Genomic DNA, 14,737 nt, shown 5'->3' on the forward strand with positions numbered 1-14,737 from the left:
AAAGTCTTGGGCACCCTGGCTATATATATATGTGCCTGAGACTTCTGCACTGTACTGAAGATGGGGCGGAAGAGGGTCACAACTTGGTCAGGGCAGAGCGGATGGAGGCGACCCAGGGAGTGGACTGGACAGAGACACCAGTCTGAATGTTCTGCTGTCTGCGGGGTGACCTGGGGTTGGGTTTAAGGTGGGTGTGCTACATTGCACACCCCTCACTCTCTGTGACTCCCTCTCTCCCCAGGAGCCCCTCACCTGGAAGGCTAAAGGATGGGAAGGTGAAGATCAAGAAGGAGGAGGAAGAGGAGGAGGAAGATCCGAAGAAGAACAAGGTAGGTATTGTGGAGGAGGGATCTGTGCACCCCACACCTTGATCCAGGGCTATCCCTTTTCTGTGGGGGCCCAGCTGCTCTCACCGGCCTGGAGACTCTCCCTCCTCCTTATCATCTGTACTGACTGTGGCCGTCGGGTAGAGTGACTGGTTCCTCTGTGTCTTCCCTCTCGGGATCCCAGTACACAAGCTGCGTCTATCCAGGTGGTGTGAGTGTGTGTGTCAGTGGAACAAGTGTGATTGCATTGTGTGTGTATTGCCTCTCACCATAAATGCAAGTCCTCTGCTATTAAACATTTCCAACCTGGGCAAACAGACACTGGTTGTCTGTTCAATCTTATAAACCTTTATCAGATTTATAATTCTTTAAATCTCAGCCTCTGCCGTTCTAGAGAAAGCACCCAGTGTGTGTCCGTGTTGTCTGTGCATACATGTCTGTGTGTGTGTGTTTGTACGTGTGTAGAGGACTATAGTTATGATTTCTGCATGTGCATATCCATGGGGCTGTGCATCTGGGCCATGCAAATATCTGTGTTGTGTCAGGAGTGGTCTCGGCCTGAGTGCATGTCTGTTGTCTGAGAGTGTCTGTGTGCTGAAGTGCCTGTACTGATGATTGTGTACCTGAGCTGTGCAGGTTTTTAATGGTGCACGTCTCTGCCTCTGCATGCTGGTGTTTGACCCTCTTTCTTTGCCAGTTTATGGGATCTAGTCACCTCTGTCAGCACCGAGGTTTGTCGTCTGTCCCTCAGAACCTCTCCCGAGGAGGTGGTGAGGGGGTAGGACTTGATGCTCTGATGTAGCAGCCTCAATCACGGAAACCAGCCTCCCCTCCATGGACTCTTGTCTACACTTCCTGCTGCCTCAGTAAAGCAGTCAACATAATCAAAGCCCCCACCCACTCCAGCCATGCTCTCTTCTCCCCCTCCCATCGGGCGGAAGATACAAAAGGCTGAAAGCACGTAACACCAGGCTCAAGGACAGATTCTGCCCAACTGTTATCAGACACTTGAATGATTCCTTTATACAATAAAATGGACTCAATCTCATTCTGATCTTGCAGCTTATTGTCTGCTCTGTACTTTCTCTGTAACTGTAACAATTTATTCTGCATTCTGTTATTGCTTTACCTTATTCTACCTCAGTGCACTGTGTAATGATTTGATCTGAATGAACAATATGCAAGGCAAGCTTTTCACTGTATCAGTAATAAACCAATTCCAGAATACCTGCCATTCCTGCCTGTATCACGTGTGCCTGCTATCCTCCCTTCTGCCCAGACTGTGCCTGTTTGAGAGAGGGGGGCATGGCGGGGAGGGGGTAGTGTGGAGCAACTGGACATCAGCAAGCTGCCCACGACACTCACCCACCCTTGTGCTCTCCCCACAGGCACAGCCGCTGTCTCTCGAAGAGCTGCTGGCAAAGAAGAAGGCAGCAGAAGTGGCGGAGTCCAAGGTAGGAGTCATCCCCCTCCACCCACTTGTTTACAGCTCCTCCGGTTGAGTTCCGAGGGCCTGCCCCACCCACTCCATCCCCTTCCCACCCCTCTCTCTCTCCACCTGAGATTCAGCCCTCCCTGTCCTGCACCCCTGTGCTTTTCCTAAAGCAAAGACGTTGCCAGGACTGAAGAGTGTGAGGCTGGAGATGTTTCTCCTGGAGTGAGGAATGACCCGGTAGCGGTTTATAGACCCGTGACAGGTGTAGAAATGGGGTGGGGGGGGTGCTCAGACGTGTGGGACATCACATTCCAGCTGTACAGGGCATGGGCAAGATTGCACTTGAAGTATTGTGGGCAGTTCTGTTCGCTTGATTCGAGGAAGGATGTCAATGAGCTAGAAAAAGTGCAAGGACGATTCACAGAGTCGCACAGCACAGAAACAGGCCTTTCAGCCCAACCGGTTCATGCTGACAAAGATTACCATCCAGGCCAGGCCAGACCCATTTACCCCTGTTTGGCCCATACCCCTCCAAACTTTTCCGTGTATTGTACCTCCCTCAAGCACTTGCTCTGGCAGCTCACTCCATATCCAGACCACCCCTGGGCAGCTCGGACGGTAACACAGCAGTTAGTGTGACACCTCACAGCGATCAATCGGGATTCATTTCTGCCGCTGTCTGTAAGGTGTTTGTGTGTTCTCCGTGTGACCTCGGGGCTTCCTTGGGTGCTCACATTCGGTTAGTGAGATGAGTATGTTGGCGCCAGAAACGTATCGATGCTTGTGGGCTGTCCCAGCACATCCTTGGGCAGTGTGTGTCGTTGATGCAAACGATGCATCTTTCGATGTGCATGTGACAAATAAAACCAATCTTTATTTCTTTGTTTCAAACCATCTGTGTAAAACAAAAAATAAAATTGCCCCTCATCACAAACAAGAGAAAATCTGCAGATGCTGGAAGTCCAAGCAACACACACAAAATGCTGGAGGAACTCAGCAGGCCAGGCAGCATGTATGGAAATGAGAGGTTTAAAAGGGACCTGAGGGGTAATGTGCTCACCATGAGGGCAGTAGGTATGTGGAACGCGCTGCCAGACAAATGTGATGGAGTTGTACCACAATTGCAACGTGTACCAAGATAGATGGACACAATCAGGTCATGTCGTGGAGGCAGGGAGTCTGCAGAAGGACATGGACAGATGAGGAGAATGGGTAAAGAAGTGGCAGATGGAATACAGTGTCGGGAAGTGTACGGTCATCCGCTTTCAGAAGGAATAAAGGCACAGACCATTGTTGAAACAGAGCAAATACAGAAATCAGAGGTGCAAAGGGACTTGGGATCCTTGTGCAAGATTCTCTAAAGTTTAACTTGCAGGTTCAGTCGGTGGTAAGGAAGGACATGTTTGGTATAGCTTTGAGGGCCGAAGGGCCGGTATTGTGCTGTAGAGTTTCTATGAAGGCAAATGCAATGTTAGAGTTCATTTTGAGAGGTCTGGAATATAAAAGTAAGGGGATGTCATGCTGAGGTTTGGTAAGGCACTGGTCAGACTGTACTCGGGGTATTGTGAGCAATGTGAGGAAGGATGTTCTGTCCCAGAGAGGCTCCAGAGGAGTTCTACCAGAACGATCCCTCAGAATGAAAGGGTTAAAGTACGAGGCGTGCTTGATGTCTCTGGGCCTGTACTCGATGGAGTTCAGAAGGATGAAGGAGGGAATCTCATTGAAACCTCCTGGATACTGAAAGGCCTGGAGAGAGCAGATGTGGAGAAGACACCTCCATCGCTGGGAGGGCCCAGGATCCAAGAGCACAGCCTCAGAACGGAGAGGCGTCCCTTTGGAACTGGGAGGAGCAGGAATACCTTCAGACAGAGAGTGGTGATCTGTAGGATTTGTTGCCATGGGGATTGGTAAAGGCCAAGTCATTGGGTGTGTTGAAGGCTGAGATCGATGGGTGAGGGGGTTAAGGGTTATGGAAAGAAGGTGGGAGAATGGTGTTGAGAGAAAAATCAGAAGGGGCAGCAGACTTGATTGGCCAAATGGCCTATATCCACATCTCTATGGTATGGTTAAAAATTAATTTGGACAGGATGCAGTGGGAGTTACCGTGCCTGGGGAGGTAGATTTACAGGGAGAGAATGCCTGGATGGAGGGAGGGTTTCAGGGACAGAGGAATCTGAGGGGGTGGGGTTCAGAGGGAGGTCTGTAGAGGCAGTGGAGGGAGATAAGGAAGGGCTGAATTCCCTTAGCAGGGAGACCAATAAGCAGGGGTCAGGACATCCTCAGGTAGCAAGGAGGTGGGAGATAAAACTGGTCTTCCATTTCCCAGTACAGATATAATGGGCCAAATGGCTTACCTTAACACCAGCCACCCGCTCTCTCCCCTCCCACACACACATTTGAAACACTTCCCCACCCCAGACCTTAAACTCCCGAACACCTGTGGGCTTCAGGATGGCTGGTGGTTTACCCGCGCATCCGGTACTCTCCCCTCACTCTGGACATCGACCCCCACCACACCTGCCTTTCCAGGTGCCCACATGGTCACTGCCCTCGTTCCTCTGGGTGGTTGGGGTGAGGGGGTGGGTGCTCACCACTGCTCTCAGCCTACCCCCACTCCCCAACCCATACCCTCTCCCCACAGCCCAAGTTCCTCTCCAAGGCAGAGCGAGAGGCGGAGGCCATGAGAAGACGGCAGCAGGAGGTGGAGGAGCGGCGGAGGGCCCAGGAGGATGAGAGGAAGCAGAGGAAGCTGTTCCAGGAGCTGGGCAGGAAGATGCTGGGTAAGTTATCATCTTCAAGGCCCTCAGTCACTCTTCCCTCCAGCTCCCAGAGTATATTGTTGTTCAGTCTATGCACGGTGCTCCCAGTGTGGGTCTGACCCGGGGATAGGGAGATGGGAACTGTGCACGGTGCTTCCAAAGTGGGTCTGACCCAGGGACAGGGAGATGGGAACTGTGCACAGTGCTCCCAGTGTGGGTCTGATCCAGGGATACGGAGATGGGAACTGTGCATGGTGCTTCCGGTGTGGGTCTGACCCAGGGATAGGGGGACGGGAACTGTGCACGGTGCTCCTGGTGTGGGTCTGACCCAGGGATAGGGAAATGGGAACTGTGCACGGTGCTCCCGGTGTGGGTCTGACCCAGGGATAAGGAGATGGGAACTGTGCATGGTGCTCCCGGTGTGGGTCTGACCCAGGGATAGGGAGACATGAACTGTGCACGGTGCTCCCGGTGTGGGTCTGACCCAGGGACAGGGAGATGGGAACTGTGCACGGTGCTCCCGGTGTGGGTCTGACCCAGGGATACGGAGATGGGAACTGTGCACGGTGCTCCTGGTGTGGGTCTGACCCAGGGATAGGGGGACGGGAACTGTGCACGGTGCTCCTGGTGTGGGTCTGACCCAGGGATAGGGGGACGGGAACTGTACACGGTGCTCCCAGTGTGGGTCTGACCCAGGGATAGGGAGATGGGAAGTGTGCACGGTGCTCCTGGTGTGGGTCTTACCCAGGGATAGGGGGACGGGAACTGTGCACGGTGCTCCTGGTGTGGGTCTGGTGGGTCTGACCCAGGGATAGGTAGACATGAACTGTGCACGGGTCTGAGTGAGATTCCCTTCTCATCTTTTCACAGAGGACCCCCAGGAGCGTGAGAGACGGGAGCGTCGTGAGAGGATGGAGCGGGAGAACCAGGGCAATGATGAGGAAGGTGGGCGCCTGAAGATGCGTGAAGAGAAGGACAAGACCAAGGAACTGCAAGCTATCAAGGTCCCGTACACCTCGAATGGGGGGGTCTCAGCAGTCTGGTGGGAAGGGGTAGAGACCTGGGTCTGTGGTGGGTGGGTCTAATGTGGTTTGAACCTCTCTCTGCAAGGGATGGGAACTGTGACTCAGCTGCCACTTGGAACCCAGTGCTCAGGAAAGCGGGAGTGAACTGTCTCCTTGAACTTTGCTGTCCGGTGGTGGAGGGAGGTTGGATGGGGTGCTGATTGAGCGGGATACTTTGTCCCAGGTGGGGTCAAGCTTCATGGGAGCCGCGTTCACATGAGGCAGGTGGGGAGAGTTTTGACACTTTGACCAGTGGATGGTGGAGAGATAATGTGGTAGATGTGGAGTGCAGGGATGAACTCCACCCAGGCAAGTGAGGACTGTCGACAGGCAAGAGGGGACACCCCAGCTAACTGGTTTTGCTGCGCTCCACAGGAGCGATACTTGGGAGGAGTAAAGAAAAGGAGGAGGACGCGTCACCTCAACGACAGGAAGTTCGTCTTTGAGTGGGATGCTTCAGAGGACACATCCCTGGACTACAACCCACTGTGAGGACCGTTTTTTTTTCCCCCCTCCCACTGAACACTGAGACCCCTTTTTGTTTCCTCCCCCCCATTCCTCTCTGCCCTCCTCCCCTCTCCCCTCTTCCCTCTATTTTAGCCCTCGTAGTTTCCCCATCCCACACCAGCTTAACCCTCACTGTGACCCTGTCTCACTCCCTATTCTCAGCTTAACCCTTAGAGTGATCCTGCCCCTCGCACCTCTCTTCCCCCCCCCACTTCAGTTTTAACCCTGGGCGTCACCTTCATCCTGCTGGACGTTCTGGTTTAACCTTCAGAGTTGATTCCCTCCTCTCCTGATTTAACTCTCGGCCTGACCCAATCCTCTGTTTTAACCATCAGAGTGACTACCTCCTCCCCCTCAACCCCCCACCCATCCCATTCCCTGTCTTGGTCTAACCTTCAGAAATAGCACCCTCTTTCCCCCTGCCCCCCCACCTTGATTTAACCCTCGGAGTCATATGCTCCTTGCTCTTCCTGCAGCTACAAGGAACGGCACCATGTCCAACTCCTGGGGAGGGGTTTCATTGCTGGCATCGACCTGAAGCAGCAGAAGAGGGAGCAGTCGCGTTTCTATGGTGACCTGATGGAGAAGAGGCGCACCCTGGAGGAGAAGGAGCAGGAGGAGTGAGTGAAATCAGGGCCCTGGGTCCCGAAGCTGCCCACCCGTGTCTGTCTGTTCCTCGTGCCGTTCCCCCGGCGCCACCCGCGTTCTCTGCCCCACCACGCCTCCTTTTGGTACTACTGCTTAAGAAAGGAGAGAGAGAGAGAGAAAACAGGGATAGATCAGTTAGCCTGACATCAGTGGTGTGGAAGATGCTGGAGTCAATTATAAAAGATGAAATAGCGGCACATTTGGATAGCAGTAACAGGATCGGTCCGAGTCAGCATGGATTTACAAAGGGGAAATCATGCTTGACTAATCTACTGGAATTTTTTGAAGATGTAACTCTGAAAATGGACAAGGGAGAGCCAGTGGATGTAGTGTACCTGGACTTTGATAAGGTCCCACATAGGAGATTAGTGGGCAAAATTGGAGCACATGGTATTGGGGGTAGGGTACTGACATGGATAGAAAATTGGTTGGCAGACAGGAAACAAAGAGTAGGGATTAATGGGTCCCTTTCAGAATGGCAGGCAGTGACTAGTGGGGTACTGCAAGGCTCAGTGCTGGGACCGCAGCTATTTACAATATACATTAATGATTTAGATGAAGGGATTAAAGGTAACATTAGCTAATTTGCAGATGACACAAAGCTGGGTGGCAGTGTGAAATGTGAGGAGGATGTTATGAGAATGCAGGGTGACTTGGACAGGCTGGGTGAGTGGGCAGATGCAGTTTAATGTGGATAAATGTGAGGTTATCCACTTTGGTGGTAAGAACGGGAAGGCAGATTATTATCTAAATGGAGTCAGGTTAGGAAAAGGGGAAGCACAACGAGATCTAGGTGTTCTTGTACATCAGTCACTGAAAGCAAGCATGCAAGTACAGCAGGCAGTGAAGAAAGCTAATGGCATGCTGGCCTTCATAACAAGGGGAATTGAGTATAAGAGCAAAGAGGTCCTTCTGCAGCTGTACAGGGCCCTGGTGAGACCACACCTGGAGTACTGTGTGCAGTTTTGTTCTCCAAATTTGAGGAAGGACATTCTTGCTATTGAGGGAGTGCAGCGTAGGTTCACAAGGTTAATTCCCGGGATGGCGGGACTGTCATATGTTGAAAGATTGGAGCGACTGGGCTTGTATACTCTGGAATTTAGAAGGATGAGAGGGGATCTGATTGAAACATACAAGATTATTAAGGGATTGGACATGCTGGAGGCAGGAAAAATTTTCCCGATGTTGGGGGAGCCCTGAACCAGAAGCCACAGTTTGAGAATAAGGGGTAGACAATTTAGAATGGAGTTAAGGAAAAAACTTTTTTACCCAGAGAGTTGTGGATCTGTGGAATGCTCTGCCTCAGAAGGCAGTGGAGGCCAAGTCTCTGGATGCTTTCAAGAAAGAGATGGATAGAGCTCTTAATGATAGCAGAGTCAAGGGATATGGGGAGAAGGCAGGAACGGGGTACTGATTGTGGATGATCAGCCATGATCATACTGAATGGCGGTGCTGGCTCGAAGGGCCGAATGGCCTACTCCTGCACCTATTGTCTATGGTTCAAGAACCGAATGGTTGATGGGAATTAGGTGTTCCTGAACCTGGTGGTGTGGGGTGCTGGGGGTCATTGGGGACTTGCCAAATTCCCTGAGTGTTAGTGGCTCTCAGCTGGCAGTGGGACGGGGGCTGTGTCCCAGGGAAGGGGAATGCGGGCCTGATGCTGTGTCCTCACTCCTCACCACGGCAGGGCCAGGCTGCGGAAAGTGCGGAAGAAGGAGGCAAAGCAGAGGTGGGACGACCGACACTGGTCCCAGAAGAAGCTGGACGAGATGACAGAGCGGGACTGGAGAATCTTCCGGGAGGACTACAGCATCACCACCAAGGGCGGCCGCATTCCTAACCCTATCCGCTCCTGGAAGGATTCCAGTCTGCCGCTGCACATCCAGGAGGTCATCGACAAGTGCGGATACAAGGTGCGGTGTGGGAGAGTGCTGTGCTGGCCAGCCCGGTGACAAATTGTCAGCACACACTGTGTGTGTGTGAGAGTAGGTTTGTGTATATGTATGTCAGAGAGACTGACCGTGTGTGTGTTTGTTTATTAGTGTGTGAATGTCAGTGGGTTTGTGTGTGCGTGTCCTGCCTGTGGGTGCGTGTGTGTGTTCGCCATGCCTGCGTGTGCCCTTTCACACTTGCATGCAAGCGCGAGTGTGTGTGCCCTGTCTGTGTTCTGTGGGAGCGCACGGGCAGTTACACATTGACAACAAATGGCTACATTGTAGGTGCTGTTCACGTCCCATGGAGATGTTAAACCCCTATCACTCCCAAGTTGTTGGCTCCAAACCCCTGCTGTGATTTACACCTCCCCTCACTCTGCTGTTTTGGTTAACAGCTTGGGGGGGGGGGAAGTTGGTGGAGTGCGGCATGGGGTGTAAGGGATACTTGGTCGTGACTGTTGTGAATTTTCTCTGCAGGAGCCGACACCGATCCAACGGCAGGCCATTCCCATCGGACTGCAGAACAGGGACATCATTGGCGTGGCGGAGACAGGCAGTGGAAAGACTGCTGCCTTCCTGATCCCGCTGCTCGTCTGGATCACCACCTTGCCCAAACTTGACAGGTAAAGGAGCAAAACTGCCTCGTTCCCTCCCCACACTCACTTCCCCTTGTTCCATTCCTGATCCCACCAACCCTCCCCTACCCCTCCCTGCCTTCCTCCTCACCACCTCCCCACTCCTGCCCTCACCCTCACTCATTACTCCTTTCTCTTTCTCTCCCTCCTCCCCCCACCTCATCAATTCCCCTGCCCCTCTCTTTCTCGGGCTCGTTCCCATCCCAGAATCGAGGAGTCAGACCAGGGCCCCTACGCCATCATCCTGGCCCCGACCCGCGAGCTTGCGCAGCAGATCGAGGAAGAAACCATCAAGTTTGGCAAACCCCTGGGCATCCGCACGGTGGCAGTGATCGGGGGCATTTCCCGGGAGGACCAGGGATTCCGGCTGCGGATGGGCTGTGAGGTGAGGGGAGCTGGGGCGAGGGAAGGGAGGGAATGCCTCGCTGTGAGAGGTGAGGAGGGAACGGCACCGATTGTGGGCATCTCGCGGGAGGACCAGGGCTTCCGGCTGCAGATGGGACGGTAGGTTTGGGTCACAGAAGGGCAGGGTGAGGTGGGTCTGCCTCCCTGTGGAGGTTCGTCAAGGAGAGTGCTGCACTGAGGAAGGAGTGCCTCCCTTGGGGGGTGGGAGAGGGGAGGTTGTTGAAAAAAAGAGGAGCAATGAAGAGGGAGTGCCATGCTGTAGCAGGATAGGAAGGAGTGAGGAGGGAGAGAGGGCGTGCTGCACTGTGGGAGGAGCGGTGACTGGGGGCATTTCCCAGGAGGACCAGGGATGTGTGGGAGATCGTGGGATGGGGGGGGGAGGTTGAGGAGCGAGCTGTGCAAGAGGGGTGGCCAGGAGTGAGAGAAGGTGACTCGATCGTTCTCTCTCTCCACTCCCCCCAGATTGTGATTGCCACCCCCGGCCGCTTGATCGACGTGCTGGAGAATCGGTACCTGGTGCTGAGCCGCTGCACGTACGTGGTTCTGGATGAGGCTGACAGGATGATCGATATGGGATTCGAGCCCGACGTGCAGCGGATCTTGGAACACATGCCCGTCAGTAACCAGAAACCTGACACCGATGAGGCCGAGGACCCAGAGAAGATGATGGCCAACTTTGAGCTGGGCAAGCACAAGTACAGGCAGGTCAGTGCGGGGAAATGGCGAGGGGGAAGAGGAGGAGGAACTGGGCAAGCACAGGGTTAGGCCGGTCTGTTGGGGTAGGGTGGTGGCAGAGGAGGGGGGAGGGAAAAAAAGGGGAGGTGGAGGGAGATGATGAGGGTGGAGGAAGGGGGAGCAAGAAGCAGCGGCGGGGGTGAGGACCCTGAGAAGATGTTGGTCAGTTTCAAGCTGGGCAGACACGGACGGGTACACACAGTGGTGTGGGGGACTGTGGGGTGAGGGAGAGGGTAAACCCCAAGAAGGTGACGGCTAACTTGGTATCACCACAGAGGGGTCAGTGGAGGGAGGGTGTGAGGAGTGGGAGTGCAGGAGGGGAGGGGGACAACAGGAAGAGGAAAAGAGGGGAGAAGCGCGGACTGGTGGGCAGGGAGAAGAGGCATGAGGGTCAGCGTGCCTGTGTCATTTGTCACCTCTCCCTGTCCCTGTCCCCCGACAGACAGTGATGTTCACCGCCACCATGCCCCCGTCAGTGGAGAGACTGGCTCGCAGTTACCTGCGCAGACCTGCTGTGGTTTACATTGGTTCTGCCGGCAAGCCCCACGAGAGGGTGGAGCAACGCGTCTACCTGATGTCAGAGGGCGAGAAGAGGTGATACTGGCCGTCGGGCACTGGGTCCAGAGGTGGGGGTGGAGCTAGCGGACTTGCGAGGAGCGTTCGGTGTCTCGGGCTTGGAGTTCAGGATGGTGGGGGGGTGGGGTTGGGTTGAGGGGCCCCACTGAAGCCTCCTGTATATTGAAAGGCTTGGAGAAAGTGCACACGGAGAGGAATAAACACAAGAGATTCTACAGATGCTGAAAATTCAAAGCAACACACACAATGCTAGAGGAACTCGGCAGGTCAGGCAGCATCAATGGAGGGGAATTAACAGTTGATGTTTCGGACCGGGATCCTTCATCAGGACATGAACAGGATGGCTCCATCATTGCGTAAAGTTCAGGATCTGAGGGTACAGTCTCAGAATGAAGGGACGACTCATTGCAACTGGGATGAGGAGGAATTTCTTCAGCCACAGGGTGCTGAATTTATGGGCTTGATTGCCAAGGAGTGAGGTGCAGGCCACATCACTGGGTGTGTTGAAGATAGCGATGGATCAGTTCACGATTGGTGAGGGGAGAAGGGTTACAGGGAGAGGACAGGAGAAAGGAGTTGAAAAAAATCAGCTTTCCCAGTCCCATATCAGCATGTCTGTACATGTCCTCCTCTATTGCCATGATGAGGCCAAAGTCCATTCCCCATTTTCGTTCACCTCTCACCCCTTCTCTTCTCACCTGACCGATGCCTCTGTCTGATTCCCCTCCTCCTTCCCTTCGCCCACAGTACACTGTCCTCTCCTGTCAGATTCCTCCTCCTTCAGCCCTTCACCTCTTCCACCTATCACTTCCCAGTTTCTTCCTTCACTCCCCCTTCCCCACCCTCTCACCTGGTCTCACTTACCTTGTATTCATCTCCCCTCCCCCCCCCACCTAATTCTGCATCCTGCTCCCCTTCCTTTCCACTCCTGACGAAGGGTCTCGGCCCAAAACGTAGATTGTTTATTCCCCACCATAGATGCTGCCTGACCTGCTGAGGTCCTCCAGCATTTTGTGTGTGTTGCTCTGGATTTCCAGCGTCTGCAGAATCTCTTGTGTTTCTGAAAGAAAAATCCAAAAGATAGAATGGGGCAGCAGATTCAATGGGCCAAATGGCCTGTTTGTTTCCACATTAATATGGTATGTTTTAAAATTCATTTGGACAGAGTGCAGAGAGGAGTTACCATATCTTGGGATGTAGATTTGAGGGAAAAGAATGCCCAGGTGGAGGGAGAGTTGTCTGGGAGCAGAGGAGGCTGAGGGGGTGGCGTTCAGTGGAGGGTCTGTAGAGGTAGAGTTGGGCTTGGAGAGAACAGGAAGAGCTGAATTCCCTCCGCAGAGACCAGTAAGCAGGGGTCAGGTTCAGTTTGTGGGGGTGTGGGATCCCTCGGGGAGTGGAGAGGCAGGGAGACCCAGCAAAGATGTACAGCTTGTCGATCAGTGAGGGGGTGAAGGATTACGGGGAGAGGAAAAGAGAACAGGGTTGTGAAAAAATCAGCTGGGATGGAATGGGGTAGAAACTCGATGGGCCGAATGGACTGGTATAATCACTGGGTGGGATTGAGGATGAGAGGGGTCTGTGAGGTGGGGAGATCAGGTAGGAGTTGGTGGTTGAGCGGTCTCTGTGCCCACAGGAAGAAGCTGCTGACCCTGCTGGAACAAGGTTTCGACCCACCCATCATCATTTTCGTCAACCAGAAGAAAGGCTGCGATGTGCTGGCCAAGTCCCTGGAGAAGATGGGGGTAAGGGAAACCTGTGCCCACACACTTCAACCCACCACTTCTGTCTACAGATGAGCTCCCTCCTCACTGACCCTACCATGGGGCTCCCGCCCCACTGCTGTTCTGCCCACTCATAATGCGCTCCAACCTCATATCTTCCCCCAACCTCACACTTTCCCTCACTACCAGCTCAGCACAGAACGCCCCCCGCATTTCCCCACTTCCTGATCACCGTGGAGGGGCTGGTGGACGTGTAGATGCTCTTGGGAACAATATCTCTTCCCCCAGCTCAGAACCTAACCACCAATCAGACTAATCCTGTTCACAAGCTCTCCCTTCCACCAACACCGGCTCCCAGAACCTAGTTTAACCTGTTGGGTCACTGCTGTATTGACGTGGGCAAATTCAGCTGCTTATCCACAGGAGGAGCTTCTCGACCCACAGTGTCCTTTCAGTGCACACCCTGTGAGTGACTGTTTTCAGATGTAAACTCAGTGCGGAGGGAGATTCACTATGTGTCTGACCCTGGGAGTGTGTGATGGGAGAGTGTGGAGGGAGATTCACTCTGTGTGTGACCCTGGGAGTGTGTGATGGGAGAGTGTGGAGGGAGATTCACTCTGTGTGTGACCCTGGGAGTGTGTGATGGGACAGTGTGGAGTGAGATTCACTTTGTGTCTGACCCCGGGAGTGTGTGATGGGACAGTGTGGAGGGAGATTCACTCTGTGTCTGACCCTGGGAGTGTGTGAATGGGACAGTGTGGAGGGAGATTCACTCTGTGTCTGACCCCAGGAGTGGGTGATGGGACAGTGTGGAGGGAGATTCACTCTGTGTCTGACCCTGGGAGTGTCTGATGGGACGGTGTGGAGGGAGATTCACTCTGTGTCTGACCCTGGGAGTGTGTGATTGGACAGTGTGGAGGGAGATTCACTCTGTATCTGACCCTGGGAGTGTGTGATGCGACAGTGTGGAGGGAGATTCACTCTGTGGCTGACCCTGGGAGTGTGTGATGGGACGGTGTGGCGGGAGATTCACTTTGTGTCTCACCCTGGGAGTGTGTGATGGGACAGTGTGGAGGGAGATACACTCTGTGTCTGACCCTGGGAGTGTGTGAATGGGACAGTGTGGAGGGAGATTCACTCTGTGTCTGACCCCAGGAGTGGGTGATGGGACAGTGTGGAGGGAGATTCACTCTGTGTCTGACCCTGGGAGTGTGTGATGGGATGGTGTGGAGGGAGATTCACTCTGTGTCTGACCCCAGGAGTGGGTGATGGGACGGTGTGGAGGGAGATTCACTCTGTGTCTGACCCCAGCAGTGGGTGATGGGACAGTGTGGAGGGAGATTCACTCTGTGTCTGACCCCGGGAGTGTGTGATGGGACGGTGTGGAGGGAGATTCACTCTGTGTCTGACCCCAGGAGTGTGTGATGGGACAGTGTGGAGGGAGATTCACTCTGTGGCTGACCCTGGGAGTGTGTGATGGGACAGTGTGGAGGGAGATACACTCTGTGTCTGACCCTGGGAGTGTGTGAATGGGACAGTGTGGAGGGAGATTCACTCTGTGTCTGACCCCAGGAGTGGGTGATGGGACAGTGTGGAGGGAGATTCACTCTGTGTCTGACCCTGGGAGTGTGTGATGGGATGGTGTGGAGGGAGATTCACTCTGTGTCTGACCCCAGGAGTGGGTGATGGGACAGTGTGGAGGGAGATTCACTCTGTGTCTGACCCCAGCAGTGGGTGATGGGACAGTGTGGAGGGAGATTCACTCTGTGTCTGACCCCGGGAGTGTGTGATGGGACGGTGTGGAGGGAGATTCACTCTCTGTCTAACCCTGGGAGTGTGTGAATGGGACAGTGTGGAGGGAGATTCACTCTGTGTCTGACCCCAGGAGTGGGTGATGGGACAGTGTGGAGGGAGATTCACTCTGTGTGTGACCCTGGGAGTGTGTGATGGGACAGTGTGGAGGGAGATTCACTCTGTGTCTGACCCTGGGAG

At 54.0% G+C, this 14,737-nt stretch overlaps 1 protein-coding gene across 3 annotated transcripts in view; it reads left to right on the plus strand.

Moving 5' to 3' along the window:
- The window catches only part of LOC140191772 (probable ATP-dependent RNA helicase DDX23), a 126,172-nt gene that overhangs the window by 103,047 nt on the left and 8,388 nt on the right, over positions 1 to 14,737 (plus strand). For all 3 annotated transcript variants that reach the window (XM_072249500.1, XM_072249498.1, XM_072249499.1), the window contains exons 4-15: positions 242 to 329; positions 1,715 to 1,780; positions 4,403 to 4,541; positions 5,391 to 5,524; positions 5,960 to 6,072; positions 6,568 to 6,711; positions 8,427 to 8,652; positions 9,151 to 9,296; positions 9,516 to 9,693; positions 10,176 to 10,418; positions 10,891 to 11,042; positions 12,658 to 12,766. In XM_072249500.1, coding sequence (XP_072105601.1) covers positions 242 to 329; positions 1,715 to 1,780; positions 4,403 to 4,541; positions 5,391 to 5,524; positions 5,960 to 6,072; positions 6,568 to 6,711; positions 8,427 to 8,652; positions 9,151 to 9,296; positions 9,516 to 9,693; positions 10,176 to 10,418; positions 10,891 to 11,042; positions 12,658 to 12,766 — 1,738 coding nt within the window. The remainder of the gene's footprint in view (positions 1 to 241; positions 330 to 1,714; positions 1,781 to 4,402; positions 4,542 to 5,390; positions 5,525 to 5,959; positions 6,073 to 6,567; positions 6,712 to 8,426; positions 8,653 to 9,150; positions 9,297 to 9,515; positions 9,694 to 10,175; positions 10,419 to 10,890; positions 11,043 to 12,657; positions 12,767 to 14,737) is intronic.

This window comes from Mobula birostris, chromosome X, assembly GCF_030028105.1.
Source record: "Mobula birostris isolate sMobBir1 chromosome X, sMobBir1.hap1, whole genome shotgun sequence".
NCBI classification, from domain to species: domain Eukaryota; kingdom Metazoa; phylum Chordata; class Chondrichthyes; order Myliobatiformes; family Myliobatidae; genus Mobula; species Mobula birostris.